The sequence below is a fragment of the Meles meles genome, chromosome 19 (genome assembly GCF_922984935.1).
Source record: "Meles meles chromosome 19, mMelMel3.1 paternal haplotype, whole genome shotgun sequence".
NCBI classification, from domain to species: Eukaryota; Metazoa; Chordata; class Mammalia; order Carnivora; family Mustelidae; genus Meles; species Meles meles.
In genome coordinates this window covers 41,658,290-41,682,498 of record NC_060084.1, presented here as the reverse complement: position 1 = coordinate 41,682,498, position 24,209 = coordinate 41,658,290, and the positions used below count along the sequence as shown (strand labels likewise).

The 24,209-nt window shown below is 42.9% G+C and overlaps 1 protein-coding gene across 3 annotated transcripts in view; it reads right to left on the bottom strand.

The window, feature by feature from the left end:
* Positions 1-24,209, bottom strand: part of GARRE1 (granule associated Rac and RHOG effector 1) — an 81,169-nt gene that overhangs the window by 41,854 nt on the left and 15,106 nt on the right. For 2 of the 3 annotated variants that reach the window (XM_045987019.1, XM_045987020.1), the window contains exon 2: positions 7,594-8,881. In XM_045987019.1, coding sequence (XP_045842975.1) covers positions 7,594-8,088 — 495 coding nt within the window. In that variant the 5' untranslated portion in view covers positions 8,089-8,881. Of the gene's footprint in view, positions 1-7,593; positions 8,882-19,422; positions 19,481-24,209 lie in introns of those variants that run through there. The other variant, XM_045987017.1, reaches the window with a different exon arrangement.

Below are 24,209 nucleotides of genomic sequence, written 5' to 3'. Positions count from 1 at the left end.
GATCACAAGTAGGCAGAGAGGCAGGCAGAGAGAGAGGAGGAAGCAGTCTCCCTGCAGAGCAGAGAGCCCGATGCGGGGCTCGATCCCAGGACCCTGAGATCATGACCTGAGCCAAAGGCAGCGGCTCAATCCACTGAGCCACCCAGGCGCCCCATGAATTAAGGTTCTTAAAAGTGGTCACAAATCAGTTATTTCAAACAGATTCTTGGGTAATCAATCACAAGGTACACAAAAGACATCTGTCAGTGTGTCAAACTGGAAGCCAAGGTTCAACTACATGAAGATTTGATTTAAACTCTGCCTGCCCATTTATAAGGTGATGATACTTGAAACGCCACTGAAATTGCTAGAACATATAAAATAGAGTCCCCTTAAAGAACTACAACTCCTGGGATCCCTATAGCTGCCCTGGGCTTCTGGAAGGCAAAGCAATTGCCCAGAGGGCCATACCCTTCCAACCCTGAGGCCCCAGCGTGAGACCAGAGCCTGGAGCAGTCAGGGGGTGAAGGAGGCCAGGGGGAGAAGTGACTGGTGAGATTGAGAAGTGACAGCAACACTCACTGCACAGGGATCCTGTCCTGCTGTCCGCCCTCCACAAAGGCTGAGCCCACCCCCAGTACTCTCCCTTTTGCGGCTTCAGCCACAACAGATCCTCTCCGCTCTCTAAACACTCAGTTCATCCGGCCTCAGAAAGTCCGCAGTAGCTCTTTCCTCTGTCTGGGGCTCCTGCTCCTGGTTATCAACAGGGTTTACTCATTGACCTCCTTCAGGTCTTTATTAAAAAACAGAAACAAGGAGTTCCAGAGGAGTCTCTCCTGCTAAGCCCCACATCAGCAAACCAAGACTTAACACTTAACCGAACTGCAATTTCAGCCTCCCCCAGGAAAGAAACCTGTAACCTGTCAACTGGAATGACCTAGTCAGGTAATCGGCTGGAGAGATGCCTTCCCTTTCCTACAGGAAGGTGGTCTTCACCAAACCAATCCACTCTGCTTGAAACTTTCTTTTCCTGATTTTTGCCTATAAAGGCCTTTTATTCTGAACAGCTCTTTGGAACTCCTTTCTCTCTGCAGATGGGATGCTGCCTGACTCACGAACAGCTGAAAAGAGCCAATAAAATCTTTAATATTTACTCAGTTGAATTTTGTTTTTTAACAATTCAAATGTCACCTGAGTGATGCCTTTTCCTTTTCTTTCTTTTTTTTTTTTTAAGATTTTACCTATTTATTTGATAGAGAGAGACAGTGGAACACAAGCAGGGGGAATGGGAGAGGGAGAAGCAGGCCTCCTGCGGAGCAGGGAGCCGGATGTGGGGCTCAATCCCAGGACTCTGGGATCATGACCTGAGACGAAGGCAGCCACCCAACGACAGCCACCCAGGTACCCTGAGTGACGCCTTTTCTAATCCCCTTATCTAAGACTGTAGTCCTCTTTCATCTACTGGAAGGGAGGAATTTCCATCTTGCTCACTACCATATCCTTTGTACCTGGGACAGTACCTGGTACAAATAAAGTGTGCAATGACTATCTGTGGAATGAAGGCAAGGATCACGAGCCAGTCTGATTTTTTTACTTACATTTCTACTGAAAGAGAATTTCATTTAAGACAAGTGGCAGATGCTTGTGAAAAGAGGTAGACATTTGTGACTTTCTAATGAATAGAAAACCACGCTACAGGGCTGTCTATACTGCTTTCATATAAACTACATGGTTTAACTGAAAAGGATAACAGATTTCTCTACAAATGATACTGAGGTAGATAAAAATCAAAGAGAAATCAGCCACTCAATTTAGCTAGCCTGGCATTTTACAGGAACACTGGAATTAACAATCACCTAACAACAACCAGTGGAAATGCTCCTAGACTCAGAGAAAAGACAGCAGGTCCAATGCAGCCTACTTCTAAAAAAAATGTGTGGGTGGGGTACTCAAAGCTTTGTATAGAGAACGAATTCAGTATGGGAAACCATATTTTTCCTGAATTCACATTCTGGCTGGACTGACAGTTTGAGCTTATACAAAGGAATCCCCATGAAGCAATTAATTGTGATCACATTTCCTATTTTGACAAAAATCCCAGTTCATATACAAATAAACTGTGTATTTTTTGTGAAGATTTATTTATTTTTTAGAGAGAGAGAGAGATCAAGCAAGCGGATAGGTAGAGGGGCAGAGGGAAAGGGAGAATCTCCAGCAGATTCCATGCTGAGAGTGAAGCCCGAAGTGGGGCTTGATCCCAGAACCCCAAGATCATGAGCCAAGCAGAAACCAAGACTCAGACGCTTCATTGACTGCACCACCCAGATGCCCCCATATATTGTCTATAAATCCAGAGTAGGACAAATCCTACCTAAACTGTCACCTGGCTTACCCAAAGGTTCTTGGTTACTCCAAGTGTATTTGCTGGATACCCCACTCCCTACTCCGATGTCCCATTCTAGGCACAAGGCAAATAGCAATGACTATTGGTAAATGAGGTCCCCTTGGCTTTTACGATGAAAAGGCCCTGGCAGTTCCTACATTAGGCAGGAAATACTGCTGCTGCTTTACAAGGGAGGCACCTACTTCAAGAACCAGGAAAGAAATGAGCAGAGCAAATGTTCTGGGAGTGGTAACTTTTTCCACCTAAAAGGGTTTCAATTACAAGAATAACTTGCGGGGCAGCTGGGTGGCTCAGTGGGTTAAGCCGCTGCCTTCGGCTCAGGTCATGATCTCAGGGTCCTGGGATCGAGTCCCGCATCGGGCTCTCTGCTCAGCAGGGAGCCTGCTTCCTTCTCTCTCTCTCTGCCTGCCTCTCTGCCTACTTGTGATCTCTCTCTGTCAAATAAATAAATAAAATCTTTAAAAAAAAAAAAAATTAAAAAAAAAAAAAAAAGAATAACTTGCTGGGGGGCCTGGGTGGCTCAGGAAGTTAGACATCTGACTCTTGATTTCAGCTGAGGTCATGAACTCAGGGTCGTGAGACTGAACCCTGCCTTCAGCTCTGGGTTCAGCATGGAGTCTGCTTGAGATTCTCGCCTCTTTCTGCCCCACCCTCACCACTCTGCACTAGTGCCCTCTCACTTAAAAAAAAATAAATAAATAACTTGCCCAACATCTCTCTCTGATGTTGGGTTTATACATAATTGTGCTCTGTACTTCAAAGAAGGGCTCACAGCACTTTCAAGCCATGTTGGAAGCAATAAGAATGTTGATGGCAACTAACTGGGTACAGCCTTTCAGACACACTAACCACATCAGGTTATCACAAGAACTTGGACAGTGGGTGGCAATTCCATTTTATTTAATTTTAATTTTTATTTAATTTAATATTTTTAAAAAGATTTTACTTATTTATTTGAGAGAGCGAGAGAGCGCGTGCACAAGCAGGAGTGGCAGAGGAAGAGGGAGGAGCAGGCTCTCCGCTAAGCAGGGAGCTCTATGTTAGGCTGGATCCCAGAACCCTGGGATCATGACCTAAGCCAATGGCAGATACTTAGCCGACTGAGCCACCCGCGTACCTGATTTTATTTTATTTCTTAAATATTATTTTTTTAAAGTAATATCTACCCCCATCATGGGGCTCGAACCCACAATCCCAAGATCAAGAGTCTTATGCTCTTCCAACTGAGACAGCCAGGAGCCCTGATAATTCCATCTTATAGATGGGCAAAGTGAGGCTTAGAGATGTCGGGAGATTTGCTCAAGGCCAGACAGAAGGTAAGAAGTATAGAGTCATTTTCTAAACCCAGATCTTCTGACTCCATGTCCTGTAACAGTGTCACAGGTGCCCATTACCCAGTGAAACACCATGGTCACAGCTCATCTCTCTGAGAGTTTAATTTTAACAGTGAGATTGTGAGGGTGAAGCAGGAGGGTAAGGGGCAAAGTCACTGACAAGTACAGACAAGACAGGATCCATGTACACTTGCCTTCCCCAGAACATGGAGTGAGCAACAGGAATTCCTAGAGATATACACTGGGATTGATAAGCACATCCCAAACCTGGCAGTAAGTAATAAGGGAACATGAAAAGCATCTTTGGCCCCTCCCCCACCAGAGGTGGGCCAGTAGGATCAGTGCTTTCTTTTAGGTTTAAAATGGTCAAGCATTTGAGGGGCACTTGGGTGGCTCAGCTGGTTAAACGTCTACCTTTGGTTGGGGGTTGAGCCCCATGTCAGGCTCCCTGCTCAGCAGGGAGTCTGCTTCTCCCTCTCCCTCTGCCACTCCCCTCTGCTCTGCTCTTTCTCTTTCTCTCTCTAATAAACACATAAAATCTTTTAAAAAAGGGTGGGGGTTCACGTATTTGAACACTGAGTTCAGGGCTTTCCTCAGTCACAGCCCTGGACTAATAAGCTCCTCAGCAGAGGTCCGTACCTAGCCAGTCAAGTTCAGCATTGTTAGGCCCAGGGCCCTTCTGATAAAACCCTAAAAAAACCAACAAGGAAAAACTCAAATGGCCAGCCATTCCATCTGAACTGGTGAATATTCTAAGAGTGAGACCCTTATTGGCCCATGGCAGCACATAAATTCCAGAAACAACAAACACTGCTTTGTGGAAAAGGCAAGCAGGCCTATACTTGGCAATCACAATTTAGAATTTACTTATAAGTCAGCTGTTTGAAACTCAGAATACACCCATAGATTCTAAAACCCATCAACAGCACTTAGTTTCCAGTCTAGCCTCCAAAGCCTGTTTAGCCTATTATGTACAAAAACATGGTAGTATTCCAGCTATCCTAATCGCATTTCAATGGCGAAAGCCAAGTCAAAGTTCCAAACCACATCAATTAGAAATATTTCTCCTTCTCAGTTTAAGTGGTCCATGCTGGTCTCAAGAAAGCAGAAGGGCCAAGAGAGGGGCAACTTCAGCCCAGTGGCTTCCTAAACCCCCAGTCCTCAGGGTCAGTTCATCCTGCTTTAGTGGTCCCAACGTGGGGAACGAGGGTGCTGACCGGGGGGGCAGGGCTAGAGCACAAAGGGCCATGCATGTTTAGCTCTGTCTCCACCAGCACCTGGAGGCATGGCCTGAAAAAGAGCTCAGCGATGTTCAGGTTTAAAATAAAAGCATTTGACCTTATTTTTCAAACTACTCTTGCTTGAAATTTTAAATAAAACTGAAGTGCTGATGTCACAACAGGACAAGAGCTGTTAACAGGCTGGGTCTAATAGCGTATAACCCCTTCTGAGAGGGCAGAGTCCCTAACTGCTGTCTTGCTACATCTCTGCAAAGCAGCAGGCAGGCACGCTGGTGGCTGACCAATGCAGTCCTTTCTGTAAAGCAAACAGAAGTGAAAGCGGTCCACTTGTGCATGCGCACGTGTGTATCCAGACGGTAGTCTGGGATGGCACATGCCGGCCAGCTAACGGTTGCCACTTCTGGGAAACAGAAAGGGATGGGAAAGTAAATCGGCAGTTTTGGGAAAAAGGACAAGATGGGAGAGAAAGTCAGCAGTTTCACGTTTCACCCTTTGAATTTCTTTTGAGAAGTACATTAAAAAAAAAAATTTGGCTTTATGTATGTTTTATGTGTGTTAACTCCAAAAACACTTTACACAAGCCATTTTAAACACACTTCAAAATGGTAATTCTCTAAATACAAAATGTGGTAATAGAAATAATCAGAAATTTAAAATATACTTGGGATGGGGTGCCTGGGTGGCTCAGTGGGTTAAAGCCTCTGCCTTCGGCTCAGGTCATGATCCCAGGGTCCTGGGATCAAGCCCCACATCGGGCTCTCTGCTCCACGGGGAGCCTGCTTCCTCCTCTCTCTCTGCCTGCCTCTCTGCCTAGTTGCGATTTCTCTCTGTCAAGTAAATAAAATATTTAAAAAATAATAAAATTTAAAAATATATACTTGGGATAGATTCAAAACAGAATGACCCAATGAGGCTATTTATACATTTCTACCAGCAGGGTCAGCAAACAACAGCCCATGGGCCAAATCCAGTTCAACAGACAGGTCCACAAGGTAAGACTGGTTTTTACTTTTTTTTTTTTTAAGATTTTTAAAATTTATTTATTTGACAGAGAGACATCACAGAGAGAGGAGGAAGCAGGCTCCCCGTTGAGCAGAGAGTGGGATGGGATGTGGGGCTGGATCCCAGGACCCTGGGATCATGACCTGAACAGAAGGCAGAGGCTTTAACCCACTGAGCCACCCAGGTGCCGTTGGTTTTTACGTTTTTAAAGGGTTATTTAAAAAAAAGAAGAGGGCGCCTGGGTGGCTCAGTGGGTTAAGCCACTGCTTTCGGCTCAGGTCATGATCTCAGGGTCCTGGGATCGAGTCCCACATCAGGCTCTCTGCTCAGCAGGGAGCCTGTTTCCCTCTCTCTCTCTGACTACCTCTCTGCCTACTTGTGATCTCTCTCTGTCAAATAAATAGATAAAAATCTTTAAAAAAAAGAAGAAGAAGAAGAAGAAGATGTGACGGAGACCACATGTGGTCCACAATTCCTAGAATTTACTATTTGCTCTAAACAGAAAAAGTTTGATGATCCCCAATTTACACCAATAATACTGTGTCTTTTCAAGTACGGTTCTTTTTTTTTTTTTTTTTAAAGCAGGCTGTGCCCAGCACTGGGCTTGAACTCATGACCTTGGGATGGAGAACTACATGTTCTATTGACTGAGCCAACCAGGTGCCCCTCAAATATAGTTCTAAATTCTCTTGGAAATACCTTCAAAATCACTTTTAAACATGATAAAAATTAGTCATATTACTTAACAGCTTACCGATTCCGCCCCTTAAACCCACAGCAGTATAAATTAGCTTGCTTAGCTACCCAGGCCATCAGAATTGGCTCAGACGTGATTTCCTAAAATCAAATTCAGCCCCAGGATGGGAAAGAGACATTCTCTCTCCTAGCATCCAGGAACTTAACCTCTGATGTGCTGCTAAAATGTACAAGGACTCAAGATATCAAACTCAGAAGAACTCTCTGAGAAGATAACAATGATTTTTAAAATTTAGCAGTTACACCAGTGACACTAATCTAGCAGCAGATTAGTTGGCAGTTGAATAAATGATTTCCTAAATGAAGGAAGGAAAAAGTTCAACTTTATTCTGAACGAAATCTATATTCTAATCTTACATTCTAACCTAGAGCCCTGAAAGAGGGAGGATATTTCATTTTGACTATGAAAGACCCTAAGAAATATACTGAGGAAGAATCAGATTCAACCAAATGGGAACAACTGTGAATGCAGAACTGGAAAAATAATTTACCCTGTAAACACGTGTGAACTTTCTACATTAAACCAGTGGTTCTAGAGAATGCCAATTCACAAAGCTCATAATCATATTTCGAAATCTCAGTCCCCGCTAGATACTATTTGGAAATAAAGTTTCACTTTCAAAATGTAAAGAACATAAAGTACAGGCTGATTTGCTTGTTTGTTTCACAGTCTTTGAACTTACTCTACTTGAGTGGAGAGCAATTCAGAACGTGGCATGCACCCATTTCTCACCAAGGACAGAGTAACAACAGAAAGAAGATGGAGATCATTGTTATGGTCATTTGGGAAGCCATGAAGATGGCACTCTCACTTACCTCTGGGACACACTGTCCTAACCAAGTATCACAGACAAGTATCACAGACAAGATACTCTACCTCAATGTCCTGGAGGCTGAACTCCTTCTGGTCTGTAAAGTTTGCGGCCCCGGCACTGAGTTCCATCAGCATCTTGGCGATCTCGGGCTTTATGGCGGAAGTCAGCCGACTGGCCGCTTCCATGACGTGCTCCTGCACGTCTTTAAGCTGCATGGCGGCCTTAGAGTAGTGCGAGTTCCTGAACACAGTGCTGAAGAGATCCGTGAGGAAGGTGCTGGCCCGGCAGAAGACGTTGAGGGCGTCCAGGTACTTGGAGATGCCCTGCTGGATGTCGGCAATGGGAGTGGAGTGGGGCACGGCATGGTGGCAGCTGCCTGCGGCGGTCAGACTGCCCAGGGGGGCCGCGGGGGCCGCCGACGCCAGGGGAGCACTCAGCGCTCGGCCCAGCTCAGGCAGCGGGTACTGCTGGTGCTGCTGCACCTTCTGCTTGGACCCGCCAAGCAGGAAGCGCCGCTTGTAGTCCATTTTACTGTCCTGGGCACTGCAGCAATACATGCGGGAGCGGGAGCTGTCCCAGGGACCGCGGGTGGGGCAGGGTTCGGATTCCTCTTTTTCCCCCCGAGACCGTAGCTAGGTATAAAAATAGTGGAGTTCTGCAAATCTAAGTTTTGAAAAAGGCATTTCCATGAGGCAGGAGCCCATGTGATCCAACGTCGGTGGGAGAACAACAGGTTTATATGATGAATGTTTTCAGGGTAAGTGGGAGGACCTCTGACCAAAAAATAAAAGTGTGTCCGAAATGCTGTGTAAGAACGGTTAGCATTCCACTCTCTTAATAAAAAGATATGCTTGCGGAAAAAAATGTTTACCTAACATTGCTTTGCAAAAGAATATTTCGATACTTGTATTTACAATGGCAGAAAAATAACTTAACTTTAAAAAATGTAATATAATGTATCTTCAGTATACCAGAAAAATTAGAGCCCCAAAACCCACAAGCTGATCAACAGCGATTTAAAAAGCAGTACGGTGACTTCACGAGAAGTCCTTGGGAGGGAAGATGAAACGCTGCGTTAGTTTGACAGAGCCCGCCTGCCAAATCCATTCACCCGCAGATCTTCTCAATGCGAAAAATTTCCAAATTTCCTTTACTATTGTTTGAAAACAAGTGTTTTTCCTAAAAATGCCATTTGTTATTCTAAGTCTTCTCCTCCTTTCCTTCTGTTTGCTGAGGTAGCAGTTTCCTTGTAACAGTAATAAGAGGTGCTTCCGAGACTGGGCTGGCCCTCAGTTGTAAAGTCTGAAGTAAGAATGCGCAGATGTATTTGTAAGGCCTCTAAGTCATTTCCTGTGTGGGGGGGGGAATAAGATAAAGTTAAGAAAATTACAGGATGAGGAGTAATTCTGAAACATTAACCCCTGAAATGCTACAATCCACAAAGGTGAGCTTCAAGTGAGAAATCATCTGTAACCTTACCAAAGCAGGTAAGACAGTGAGAGTCCAACTACGACATGACGGCTACTAGAAAATTCCTCAAGCTGTACAAAAATAGTGCAACGAGAAAGGTCTGATTCCACACCAACCACTCCAAAGCTGAGGCGAGCGGGGCCTGGACCCGAGTTTGTGTTCGGCATACACCCTTGATTCCTCCTCAAAGAGCTCATAAATCCCCAAGAGGCTCAAGAGAGCACCCAGATCGTGGGGAGGGGTGCCAACAACGATAGCTCTCCCAACACTTTAAGGACTAGAACAGAGAGGAAGAAATCGGGAAGTTGTGATAAAGGAAATGTTACTCTGAGGGAGGCCTTAGGATAGGTTTTGACAAGTGCAAAAGGGATGGGTGGGGCTCCCCAGGTCAAAGGACCAACATAGATGGCAAGGCCCTGAAGCAGGATGGCATGGGGCCTGCTCAGGACTCCCAGCTCAGCCAAAGTGCTGCCCACGGACAGAGCCTGCAGTGAGTGGCTTACAGGAGGTCTGCAGGCAGGATTCTCCTCACCCTCACCCTGGTTCCTTCTGGATGTCCAAAGAGAAAGAAGCCTGGCAGGGTGTGCTGGTTCCTACCCCCAGGGGTAGCTCCTGTGGAACCCCTGGCTCTGGACAGGTGCCAGGAGCAACATCTGGACAGCTCTAGTTATAGCTGGCGATACCTCCCACAGTGGAGTAGTGGGGTTCTTCTCACAGAACTCCTGTCAGGATTCCCACTTGCCTGAACTCTCTGTATTCCCAAACATAACAAGAGTTCAACTGTGTTTTACTCAGTGTTATATTTAGTCTACATTGAACTTCAAACCACGTGATAGCTGAATATAGTCTGGCCTACTTATTGACAACTAGGTTTTCTTCCCTTCCACCTTCCTTTTTGATAAAAAAAAAAAAAAATGCAAGTCACACGTTGTCACCCATCATGGCCGACTACCACGCCTCTATAATCGCACAAGGAACCCAGGAAAGCAGGGGGGTTAAAAGAGCAAGATGGGAGAGATACAAACACATACTCTAAAAGTGTGGCAACCCTAACCCAGTGAGCATGGAAATGCAACTCAGCGGGCTGCCATCGGCAGTTCTGCACTCAAGGGACCCTTGACTCATAAGAATTTCATCAACTTTTTGTGAAACAACATATCAAAAGGCTACTTGTAAGAAATCTGTTCCCAAAAGGTCTTTTTTCAAATTTATGACAATAACAAAATCTTCTCTACCCCTACCCAAATGCTGTACTATAATCAATGTAGCTTTACAAACTCTGCTGTACAACAAAAGACCTCAACAGGAGCGGGGCTCATACAGAAAGTGTGAAGTCCGTGAAAGAACACCATTGCCTTGAGCTGGCTAGCATGAGAATCTGGAGCGGTCCTGAGGAACACTCTTTCTTCTTTCTGTGTTGCACGCTGCTGCCTCTGGCCCTGACAGTCCACTCCCACCGCTCTGTTAGCTGGTCCTAAAAGGCTGAGTAAGACCCACATACTGACCTAATTTTTAAAAATGCAGCATAACATTATACTTTTCTTCCTTTTACATATTTCCAAAATTTATGTGAATGAAACTTATAATGCTTAAGAATACACTATGTCACCAAATTCACTTACAAATTCAAAATCAAAATCTGAATCACCTTTTTTTTTTGAAGTTTTTTTTTTTATTATTCATTTATTTGACAGACAGATCACAAGTAGGCAGAGAGGCAGGCAGAGAGAGAGAGAGAGAGGGGGGAAGCAGGCTCCCCGCCGAGCAGAGAGCCAGATGCTGCCGGCCTTGATCCCAGGACCCTGAGATCATGACCTGAGCCGAAGGCAGAGGCTTAACCCACTGAGCCACCCAGGCGCCCTGAACCAACTTTTTTTATTGGAAATGGGCAAACTGATCCTAAAATTCATACGGAAATGCAAGGGATCCAGGATGGCCAAAATGTATACCAGAAAAAAAATATGCCGGAGGATTCACAGCTCCTGATTAGAAAACCTACTACAAAGCTATAATAATCAGTGGTGTACTGCATCATGAAAGATACACAAATCAAGAAATATAAATGAGAGTCCAGGATATACCATACAATTATGGTCAACTGATTTTAGACAAAGATGCCAAAACCACTCAGTGGGTAAAGAATTGTTTTTCAATAAATGGTGTTAGAAAAACTAGATATCCACATGCAAAAAATGAATATGGACCCCTACCTATATCACATGCAAAACTTAACTCAAAATGAATCAGACTTAAAAGAAAGAACTCAGGGCACCTGGGTGGCTCAGTGGGTTAAGCCTCTGCCTTCGGCTCAGGTCATGATCTCAGGGTCCTGGGATTGAGTCCCGCATCGGGCTCTCTGCTCCGCAGGGAGCCTGCTTCCTCTTCTCTCTCTCTCTGCCTGCCTCTGCCTACTTGTGATCTCTGTCTGTCAAATAAATAAATAAAATATTAAAAAGAAAAAAATAAAGAAAGAACTCAAACTACAAGACTCAGAAGAAAACACAGGTGAAAAATCTTTGTGCTCTTGGATTAGGCAATGGTTTCTTAGATAGGGCATCTGAAGTACAAACAAAAATAGGTGAATTGAACTTCATCAAAATTAAAAATATTTTGGGGTGCCTGGGTGGCTCAGTTGCTTGGGCATCTGAGTTTAGCTCAGGTCATGATCTTATGGTCCCGGGATGGAGCCCTATGGCAGGCTCCATGCTCAGCAGAAGTCTGCTTGGCCCTCTGTCCCTCGCCCTGCTCATCCTCTTTCTCTAAAAATAAATAAATAAAATCTTTTTTAAAAAATTAAAAATATAAAAAAAAAATTAAAAACATTTTGTGCATCAAAGTATACTATCAAGGGGAAGGGGCAAATTATAGTATAGACAAAAATATTTGAAAACCTGGGGTACCTGGGTGACTCAGTCAGTTAAGCATGGGACTCTTGGTTTTGGCTCAGGTCATGATCTCAGGGTCCTGGGATTGAGCCCCGCACTGAGCTCTGCACTCAGTGGGGAGCCTGCTCAAGATTCTCTCTCTCTCCCTCTCCCCCTGCTAGCACACGTGCACATGCTCTTGCTCTTTCTCTCAAATAAATAAATCTTTTAAAAATATATTGGAAAACCATACAACTATTCAAGTTCTAGTACCCAGAGTACACAAATTCAATTCAACAGAATAACTTAATTAAGGGGCACCTGGGTGGCTTAGCCGCCTAAGTGTCTGACTCTTGGTTTCAGGTCAAGTCATAACCTCAGGGTCCTGAGGTTGAGCCCTGCATTAAACTCCATGCTTAGCAGGGATTCTGCTTGAGATTTTCTTCCTCTCCCTCTCTCTGCCCCTCTCCTGCCTGAATGTTCTCTCCCTCTCTTCCTCCAAAATAAATAAATAAAGCTTAAAAGCAAATGAAAAGATGCACAACAGGGTTGGTCATCAAGAAAATACAAATCAGTGCTCGCTTTGGCAACACATACACTAAAATTGGAAGAAAATATAAATCAAAACCATTTCATACATGCTAGGATAGCTGTAATAAAGACAAAACAAACAAAAAAAAAAACAAATAAATGTGGGCAATAATGTGGAGAAACTGGAACTCTTCGTACATTGCTGGTAGGAATGTGAAATGATGCAGCCACTGCGAAAAGCAGTTCGGCAGTTCCTCAAAATGTTCAAGAGAGTTGGCATATGACTCCAAAATTCCACTCCTAAGTATGTACCCAAGAAACCTGAAAACATAGGTTCACATAAAAACTTGTACATAACAACTAAATACAATCATAAATGAAAAACTTGCACATGAATGTCCATATTATTATTCATAGTAGCCAAAAAATGCAAACAACCCAAATATCTATCAACTGATAAATGGATAAAAAAAATGTGGTATAGTCATACAGCATTATTCAGCCATAAAAAGGAATGAAGTACTGATTAATGCTACACTGTAGATGAACCTTGAAAATACATGGTAAATGAAAGAAGCCAGACACAGAAGGCCATATAATGTGAGACTCCACTGACATCAAACCTTCAGATAAAGCAAAACCACAGAGTCAGATAAAAGTAGATTAATGACTGCCATGAGGAGAGGAAAGGAATGGGGAATGACCGCTAGTTAACACAGAGTTTCTTCTTGGGGTGATATGGATGTTCTGGAATCAGATGGTGGTGATGGTCATACAATTTTGTTAATACACAAAAACCCACTGAATTTCACACTTTAAAACAGTAATTTTTTTTAAAAAAATTTTATCTATTTGAGAGAGTGAGCAGGCACACAAGTCGGTGGGGGGTGGGGGCAGTGAGGAGCAGAAGGAGAGGGAGAAGCAAACTCCCTGCTGAGCAAGGAGCCCAACGTGGGGCTCGATCCCAGGACACTGGGATCATGACCTGAGCCAAAGGCAGATGCTTAACTGACTGAGCTACTCAGGAGCCCCAAAATGGTAAATTTTATGGCATGTGTATTATGTATCAATAAAAAAAGAGAAATAGGAAAACATATATACTACTGGCCTCCAGAAATGTTTTAGAATAGATGAACAAAAGTCTGATATGCTATTTCTGAAAAATGACCCACTGGTTACTGGGCAGATCTGCAGCACTGTGGGTAGCTATTGACTAACCAAGGTGGTGATTATCTACATGTTTACTTGGAGGTAAAATATCAAACATTGTTAGTATAATCTGTGTACTTTCCTACGTTATTCTTCAGTAAAAAAAAAAAAAAAAAAAAAAAGGAAAGAACAAAGAGTTAACTAGCAAAGAAAGGAGGGAAGCTTGGGTTGGGAAACTGTCATTGCAAGTGGAGTGGCACTGGGGTGGGAGGAGGGGAAGACCTGGGAGGGAGCAAGACAGAGATTACCAAATGGCCAGTCTCAATCAAACCTCCTTCCTTCTTTTCAATAAAGCAGTGGGGCCAAGAATATGTGCACCCCACTACTCTGAAATGTATGCGCTTACATGACTAACTTGGGATATAAGAAAAAGTCCTAGATTAAAAGCTTTGGCAAACTAAGATTCAGACCTAATCCAAACTGCAATTTCACTATTAGGAAGAGAACAACAGATTCATGAAAATAAAAGCCTGAAAAGGAAGGGGAGAGGAATGGTGTCATTAAAAATGGCAGAGTAAATACCTCCAAAAATTCTCTTCTCCAAAAAAAAACAGTAAGAAAACTGGCAAAAATGTGGGGCGCCTGGGTGACTCAGTTGTTACAAGTCTGCCTTCAGCTTAGGTCTTGATCCCAGGGTTCCGGGATCAGCCTTGCATTGGGTTCCCTGCTCAGCAGGAGGCCCGCTTCTCCCTCTTCCACTCCCCTTGTGTTCCCTCTCTCACTGTGTCTCTCTCTGTCAAATAAATCTTTAAAAATCAAATTAAAAAGTCAAGCAAAATCTTAAAAAGAAAAAAAAAAAGAAAGAAAGAAAGAAAAGAAAACTGACAAAAATGGTCAGAACCAACTTTTTCCAAACTCTGGAAATTAGCAGACTTGCAACAATTTGGAGGAATATTTATTCTAGAAAAAGAGTTGAATTTCAGTAACAATAGTGAGCTTTATAGCATTTTAACTTGACCTAGTTCTATTCCCTGTTCTCTAACTCTGCCATAGCCCTGAAAACTACCAGTGGCATTTGCAGTGAAAACCAGAAGGCAGGCAGCCACCAGAGGGAGAACTGGGCTAGAGGGCCTTCAAAATTTCATTCCCAGGAAATTATCATTATTTGACCTATCTGGTGGCTCCCTGGAAGATCCCACTTCTCTATTTGAATGGACATGGAACTCACCTGAAGAGGGGAGAAAATCTGCTTTCCAGAGTTCCCCCATTATATCATTTAAAATGTTCAATTTTCGGGGCACCTGGGTGGCTCAGTCATTAAGCGCCTGCCTTCGGCTCAGGTCGTGATCCCAGGATCCTGGGATGGAGTGCAGCATTGAGCTCCCTGCTCGGCGGGAAGCCTGCTTCTCCCTCTCCCACTCCCCCTGCCTGTGTTCTCTCTCTTGCTCTCTCTCTGTCAAATAAATAAATAAAATCTTAAAAAAAAAAAAAAATAAAATGTTCATTTTTCAAGTAAAATTCACAAGACTAGCAAAGAAACAACAAAGTATGGCCCACACACAGGAAAGCAAACGATAGAAACAATTCCTGAGGAAGTCGGATTTACTAGACAAAGACTTAAAATCAACTATTTAAAAATACATTGAAAGAACATATGTAAATACACGTAGCAGATGTAGAAGAACTAAAAGAAAGTATGACAGTGCGGTCTCAGTTAATACAGAATACTAATAAGATAAAAATTGTATTTTAAAAAAATAGAACCAGGGCGCCTGGGTGGCTCAGTGGGTTAAAGCCTCAGCCTTTGGCTCAGGTCATGGTCCCAGGGTCCTGGGATCGAGCCCCGCATCGGGCTCTCTGCTCAGCAAGGAGCCTGCTTTCCTTCCTCTCTCTCTGCCTGCCTCTCTGCCTACTTGTGCTCTCTGTCAAATAAATAAATAAATAAAATCTTTTGGGGCGCCTGGGTGGCTCAGTGGGTTAAAGCCTCTGCCTTCGGCTCAGGTCATGATCCCAGGGTCCTGGGATCGAGCTCCGCATCGGGCTCTCTGCTCCGCAGGGAACCTGCTTCCTCCTCTCTCTCTGCTTGCCTCTCTGCCTAGTTGTGATTTCTCTCTGTCAAATAAATAAAATATTTAAAAAAATAAAATAAAATAAATAGAACCAAATAGAAATTCTGGAGTTGAAAAATATAACTGAAATTAAAAAATACACTAAGTGGTTCAACAGCAGAGCTCAGCAGGAGTCAGCAAACTTGAAGAGAAATCGAGTTTACTCAGTTTAAGGAGCACAAAGAAAGAATGAAGAAAAAAGAAAAGAGCCTCAGAGACCTGTGGGGGTGCTGTCAGGCATATAACAGGACTCCCAGGGGAGAAAAAGCACAATCACTGAACTCTACCTCTGAAACTAATAATACATTATTACATGTTAATTAATTCAATTTAAATAACATAAAAATTTTTAAAGAGTACAGAAAGAATATTTGAAGAAATAATGGCTAAAAGCTTCTCAAATTTGATGAAATTTGGTTGCATTATAGCTGCTTTATCTAAAATAATCACTTCAGGGACACCTGGGTGACTCAGTGGTTAAGCGTCTGCCTTCAGCTCAGGTCGTGATCCCAAGGTCCTGGGTTCTAGCCCCGCATCGGGCTCCCTGCTCAGTGGGAAGCCTGCTTCTCCCTCTCCCACTCCACCTGCTTGTGTTCCCTCTCACTGTGTCTCCCTTTCTGTCAAATAAATAAATAATCTTTAAAAAAAAAATCACTTCAAACAAAAAGACGATAACAAGTATTAGCAAGGATGTGGAGAAACTGGGACCCTCATAACTTGCTAGAAGACTGTAAAATGGGATAACACTTTTTTTAAAAAATTTATTTATTTATTTGAGAGACAGAGATCGCAAGTAGGCAGAGAGGCAGGCAGAGAGAGAGAGGGAAACAGGTTCCCCGCTGAGCAGAGAGCCTGATATCGGGCTCGATCCCAGGACCCTGGGATCATGACCTGAGCCGAAGGCAGAAGCTTTAACCCACTGAGCCACCCAGGCGCCCCTGGGATAACACTTTTGAAAAACAGTTTGGCAGTTCCTCAAAATGTTAAATGTAGTGTTACCACATGACCCAGCAATTCCATTCCTATGTACATACTCAACAGAAATGAAAAATACACGTCCACATAAAAACCTGTACATAAATGTTCATAGGAACATTGTTCTTAGTAGCCAAAACACACAAACAATGCCAATGTCTACCCATTGGTGAACAGATGTGGTGTATGTGTTTGTATCACATACATGTAAAGGAACGAAGTACTGCTACAAACTAAAATGATGAACCTTGAAAACACTGTGTAAGTGAAGAAGCCAGATCCAAGAAGGCACATATATGACCCCACTGATATGGAATGTCCGGAACAGGCAAATCCTGAGACAGAAAGCAGATCACTGCTAACGGCTACAGGGTTTCTTTTTGGGCTGAGGACAGAGTTCTGAAGTTAGCCTGGGATGGCTGCGCAACTCTGAAAATACTAAAACATATGAACTGTATCTCAACAGAGGTATTATCTTAAAAAATATTTCATCTTTCATTGCCATTTTCCTTATGTAACTTCTCATTTAACAGCAAAAGGTACATAATAAAGAACAAGTCTCCCAGGGCCACCTTTAATGCCAGCCTTAGTCTCCTGTTCCTACTTCATGAGAAAGCTGCTAACCAGAATCTAGAAATGTCACTGCCAAAAAGGCCTACAAGGACCCCCTAATCTAAGCCCAGCAATTTACAGATGATGGGGATGGTCCCATGAAACAAGCGGCCCAACCTAACAGACATCACTCTCGTTCCCATGAAGCTCAGTGGGGGTCTGGCAGCCCATCTTCAACTTGTGACATGACTGGAACTTGTGTTTCCCAGTCACCTCAGCACAAAACAAGAAACCCATACCTACTCTTGACTGCTTCCCACTAGAAGGGACACACATCACTTCCCCTCATGGCCCTCTGGCCAGACTTAGTCACACGGTACCAAGGTAAGGACAAGAGCCCGGCAGTGATGGCAATTCTGATCCCACATGGGAGAAGCTGTTAACATGTAATGCAGAGTCTGCGCAGTTGCTTTCCACAAGCCAGGAGATTCTGAACGTGGGCTGCTCCAGGCCACGGTTCTTTGCTGTCAGTATGTATGCACTGCGGGGAGTAGTAGGTTGTGTGGCGGGAAAGGCCAGAGATTCTTTCGAGAAACAGAGGAGAAAACACTCCTAGTCAAACACATATCCAAAACACTAAAGCTTCCACTCCATGAAGTTTTGGAATTGGAGCTGCAGTGAAGAACCACCTGCCCTCCATTCTCCCCATGCTTCAGCAAAAACCTGTATATAAGGTAAGTGCTTCTAATGAGACCACTTAAGTCCCATAGTCTAGAGGGGTTCTTCCACAGGCAGAGAGAACATGCGAGCCCCTTAAGAAGATGAAAACTGGTTTTTACTTATTCTTAACAGATCTGTTTGCTCCTGTGCTGATCTTTGCTGTAATAAAACTAGACCATGTTGAAGTTAAGGAAATATCATGGAATTGAAATACCATTCAAGTTCTATCATTTTCAAATGGGATTCTGCCAAGAAATACTAAGCAGAAAAGGTGGTGACATCTATTTTAAGGAGCTGTCTTCATGGCAGTGATCATCACCCCTGACAAAATTGTCGAAAGCTGGGTGATAGGTACATGAGATTCATCGTATCATTTGCTCTATGTTGTGTATGACTGAACATTTCCATAATAAAAAGTTTTTAATGGGGCGCCTGGGTGGATCAGTTGGTTAAGCGACTGCCTTTGGCTCAGGTCATGATCCTGGAGTCCCGGGATCGAGTCCCACTTCGGGCTCCCTGCTCGGCAGGGGCTCTGCTTCTCCTGCTGACCTTTCTCCTCTCATGCTCGTTCTCTCTCTCAAGTAAAATAAAATCTTTAAAAAAAATTTCTTTAAATGCACACAAACAGGCACAGAAGCACCTGGACTTATCCCTATCCCTTTTGTTATTTTTTTTACACAGATTCTTCCCAATGCTTAATGTTTTCCTAATGCTTTCCCCCCACATTTATCGGCCTGAAGGGCTAAAATATGTTCAATCCATTTAAGGACATTTCTGTATTTTCTTTTTTTTTTAAAGATTTTATTTATTTATTTGACAGACAGAGATCACAGTAGGCAGAGAGGCAGGCAGAAAGAGAGAGGGAGGAAGCAGGCTCCCTGCTGAGCAGAGAGCCCGATACGGGGCTCGATCCCAGGACCCTGGAATCATGACCTGAGCTGAATGCAGAGGCTTTAACCCACTGAGCCACCCAGGCACCCCCACTTCTGTATTTTCTTAAAAAGAATTTTCACTCGGAAAATATTCATCATGTATGGATCCATTATTCATATACACTGTGGAATCCATATACATTGTGAGGACCCCAGAAGTTAGCTGTAGCCAAGACTTGTAAGATTTAAGTACTTTATTCATAAGTTTTAATGCTGCCTGAAGAGTCACAAACGCAGAGCTAAAAAGGACAATTTAGGAGATAAGTCACATTTTCCCAACACCACAGTAGTTCGCTAAAATTCTTAATAGATTAAAACTGAAGTCAGACCTGATTATGTCATTTAAAACATTCCTTTCTGCAACCCAAATCATCAGCAATCCAATTTCACACAATAACAAAGAACACGCTTGAAACTAGATAAAGATTAAGTATAAAAGGGTTTTCTTCCACCCATAACTGACAAGATATAAAAAGTGGTCTGGTCAGCCTAAGAAAATCTGAAAAGCTTCCCTTTATAGAGAGTACTGCGGACAAGAGAGTGACCCTGGGGGCCGACTAACTGGGTGGGATCCTGGCTCTGCCACTTACCAGCTATGTGACCTTGGGCAAGTTCTTTAACCTCTCTGTGCCTCAGTTTCATCGTCTGTAAAATGGGGATAATAACAGTAACTACTGTTATTGAGTTCAATGAGTTTATACACATAAAGCACGTAGGATAATATCTGGCATATACTGAGCACTGAGTATTTGATGATCTTGTTATTATCATTCCCGCACAATAAGTGAAAGTAAACAAGCCTTGTTAGCCCTGCTTATCTGGAAAAGAGTATAGACAAAGGTCCTGTAAAGTCACCCAATCCCTGAACTGAGTAGAAAACTATGTATCCTAGGGTAGGAGGCATCACATATTTCAATGATGTGATAGCTATGATTTGTGAACACAGAGAACAATTTTAAATCCATTTCAGGCATTAAGCCAACAGAGAAAATGGGAATGAAGAGCAGTCCTATTGTCTGCAACAGGACGGCACAAAGTAGCTTCATTTCAGGATGACAGGCTAAAGAAATAGGCACATGTACTTACCTTCCCACTGGCCCTAAATCCTGAAGACCTAACAGTAAAGACATTCACAAGGGAATCACAACATAACAGTAATGAGAAGGGCCGAGGGACAGTCTTTTTAAACGCTGCCTACTTTCTGGAAGAGAAAGCAGAGGGAATTATATGATACGACAGACCACAGCAGAGCCAGACACTTCCCAGAACATGCAGAGCCAAAGGCAGGCAGAGAGGCAGAGCCCTTTTTCCTGGAGGAGCTGGATCAATGCCCAGCTCTGAGTCAGCAGGTACAGAAATCAGGAGTGGGAAATAGGTTCATCAACCTGATCTCCTCCACACTTCTCACTCCTGGTCATTCACTCAACCAACTCTTACCAAGACAAAAGGCTGTTGGAAAAACAAGAACCTTTTCTCAATTACCTATATCATCAAACCACTTCTTCACTGATAAGGATCACCAGATAGTAGGGAAAAAAACCCTAAAAAACCAAAAGACAATATAGGACACCTAAGATGAAAAGCAGATCAGACTCCAGAAGAAACATATATTTTAGGTCCCTGAAAAGAAATTCCAACTGGTATCCTTAGAGAGATATAAGATAATGCATCCTTAAAACAAAAGCAAGCAAACATAAAGGAAGCAGGAATCAAGAAAGAATTCTTAAAAATAAGAATTCTGATTGCTAAGGTAAAAAAGAAGGGAAAAAATAAAATGATAGTGGAATAGGGGGTACACATTTGCTTATATATTTTGAAGCAAGCAATGGAAGAATAAATCAAAAACCAATAAAAATGTTACCTATATGGTATAGAGAAGAACAAAGGCAAGGAAGAAAGCCATGATTCTTTCAATCTGCCTTGCTATATAGTTTTATCTTTAGAACCAGGTAAATATTTTATACAATTAAAAGACAAAAGTAAGTAAAAAAGAAAGCAATCCCTAAAAATAAAAAGCAGACAAATGAACCTAAACTATCAAATTGGTGGCATAACCACACAGAGAAGGATTACTTGAAGTTTTTTTAAAGATTTTATTTATTTATTTGACAGAGACACAGTGAGAGAGGGAACACAAGCAGGGCGGGGGGAGTGGGAGAGGGAGAAGCAGGCTCCCCACTGAGCAGGGAGCCCCATGCAGGGACAGATCCCAGGGCCCAGGGACCACACATGAGCCAAAGGCAGACGCTTAACGACTGTGCTACCCAGGCGCCCCTACTTGAAGTTTCAAGTGTTTTTTTTTTTACTATAACTCTCTGGTGTTATTGTCAACAAAGGAGAACAGACACAAATACAAAATCAAAGAAAGAAAAATCCTTCAAATCTTCATCTACATTTGAAATATCAGTCTGAAATCATGATTTACCTTTTAATTTCTTTGTACATCTTTACTTTACGGAAAAGACCTAGAAAGAGTCAAACCCCAGTTGTAATGAATGTCCCTAATACTATTTCCACCAAAATATCAGAGCTCCTTATAGAAATGGCTGATTCTAGATCTGGGGTCAGAAACAAAAAAGATGAGCCAGGAATTTTTATAAGGTAAGAAAGCAAGGAATCCCTCTAATCTGCCTTGTGTCAAAAGGACTCAGTCAACCTGAAGAATAAGCTGTATTAATGACTGACAATGGGACAATTTAAGCATACAAACGAAACAAAAAACCTCCCCTGGAGCAAAAATCATTAAATACATAAAAATTAATGAGTTTGGGGGCGCCTGGGTGGCTCCACTGGTTAAGCATCCGACTCTTGTTTTCCGCTCAGTCTGATCTCAGGGATCTCAGAGGTCATGGGATTGAGCCCTGTACTGGGCTCTGCTCTGTGGGTGACTGCTTGGATATTTTCTCCCTCTGTCCCTCCCCCACACGGTACTCTCTCTCAAATAAATAAAACCTTTAAAAAAAATTAATGAGTTTGGACTTGGCAATAATGTCCTGGATAAAACACCAAAGCACAGGGAACGCCTGGGTGGCTCAGTCGGTTAAGCAACTGCCTTTGACTCAGGTCATGATCCCAGGGGTTCTGGAATCGAGTCCTACATCAGACTCCTTGCTCAGCGGGGAGCCTACTTTTCCCTCTGCCTGCAGCTGCCCCTGCTTGGTGCTCTCTTTCTGACAAATAAATAAATAAATAAATAAATCTTTAAACAGACAAACCAACCACCAAAGCACAGGCAACAAAAGAAAAAAAAACAGGCAAACTGGACTTCCTCAAAATTATAACTTTTGCAGATCAAAGGACACTACCAATAGAGTGAAAAGGCAACACACAGAATCGGAGAAGATATATGTAAATCGTACCTTTGGAAAGGGATTAATATCCAGAATATAGAAAGAACTACATACAACTCAAAAACAAACAAACAAACAAATCTAATTTTTAAATAGGTGAAGGGCTTCATAGACATTTGTCCAAAGAAACTGATAAACACATGAAAAGATGCTCAGCATCACTAATCATCAGAGAACTGCAGGTCAAAACCACAAAGAGACACTACAACACATTCATAGGATGGATATTAAAAACAAAAACAAAAACACAGAAAATAAAATGTTGGCAAGAATGTGGAAAAACTGGAACCCTGAGCATCACTGGTGAGCATATAAAATGGCACTGCCACTGTGGAAAATAGGACAGTCCTTCAAAAATTTAGATACAGGGGCGCCTGGGTGGCTCAGTGGGTTAAAGCCTCTGCCTTCGGCTCAGGTCATAATTCCAGGGTCCTGGGATCGAGCCCCGCATCCGGCTCCCTGCTCTGCAGGGAGCCTGTTTCCTCCTCTCTCTCTGCCTGCCTCTCTGCCTAGTTGTGACTTCTCTCTGTTAAATAAATAAAATATTAAAAAAAATTTTTTTTTAATTTAGATATATAATTACCATATGATCTAACAATTTCACTTCTCAATATATACACAAAGAACTGAAAGCAAAAACTTGAACAGGTATCTGTATAGCAGTGTTCATTGTAGCATTATGCATAACACCCAGAAGGTGGAAATAAGACAGATGTCCATCAATGGTGAATGGATAAACAAAATGTGGTACAACCATAAAGCAATGTATTTTTAAACCTAAAAAGGACAGACATTCCGATACATGGTTCAACGTGGTGGCGGTATTGGTGGTCTTAAGAAGGCAGAGATCATGGTCTCTACTTCCAAAGTCACAGCCAGGTAACAGGATCATTAAGCACCCTGTTTCTCAAGCTCAGGTGGAGAGTGAAGAGTACAGGTGCGGGGAGAGTTCTGGCTGCTTCTCTGGGGGAACCTGTCCTTCATCTTTTCCATCTGTTTATAACCTCTTTTGCTATGTGCATGAACATGTGTGCACGAATACACACACACACCTCATTTCTCTAGTCAAATATGTTCATCTGTTCTTTCAGTTTGGGGTTTTGCAACTTAATTGACCTTGCCAAAATTAATGATCAAGTGTAGATGAACCTTTCAAAAATGATAGATAAATGGCTGATAAGCACACGAAAAGATGCGTGGTATCGCTAGCTGTCAGGGAAATGCAAGTGAGAACCATAAGATACCACTAGCCACTGGGATGGCTTCATTAAAAAAGAGACACAAGGGGCGCCTGGGTGGCTCAGTGGTTTAAGCTGCTGCCTTCAGCTCAGGTCATGATCTCAGGGTCCTGGGATCGAGTCCCGCATCGGGCTCTCTGCTTGGCAGGGAGCCTGCTTCCTCCTCTCTCTGTCTCTCTGCCTGCCTCTCTCCCTACTTGTGATCTCTATCTGTCAAATAAATAAATAAAATCTTAAAAAAAAAAAGAGACACAACACCAAATGGGGAGGATGTGGAGAAACTGCCTGCGGGAATACAGTCTGGCAGAACTTCAAAAGGTTAAACATAGAAGTACCAGATAACCAAGCATTTCCACACCAAGGTATGGTTATTTTTTTTTAATATCTTATTTGACAGAAAGAGAGAGATCACAAGTAGGCAGAGAAGCAGGCAGAGAGAGAGAGGGGGAAGCAGGCTCCTCGCTGAGCAGAGCACCTGATGCCAGGCTCGATCCCAGGACCCTGGGATTGTGACCTGAGCCAAAGGCAGAGGCTTAACCCACTGAGCAACCCAGGCAGCCCAAGAGGTGTGGTATTTCAAGAGAAATGAAAAACATGTCCACACAAAAACCTGTGTATGAAGTTTATTATTCATAACTGCTTAAAAAAAAAGTGGAAACAACCCAAATAGTCTATCAACTGATGAATGAATAAACTAGATGTAGGAGAGCCATGCAATGGAATATTATTCAGGCATAAAAAAGGAGAGAAGCACTGATCCATGCTACAACATGTATGAGCCTTGGAGAC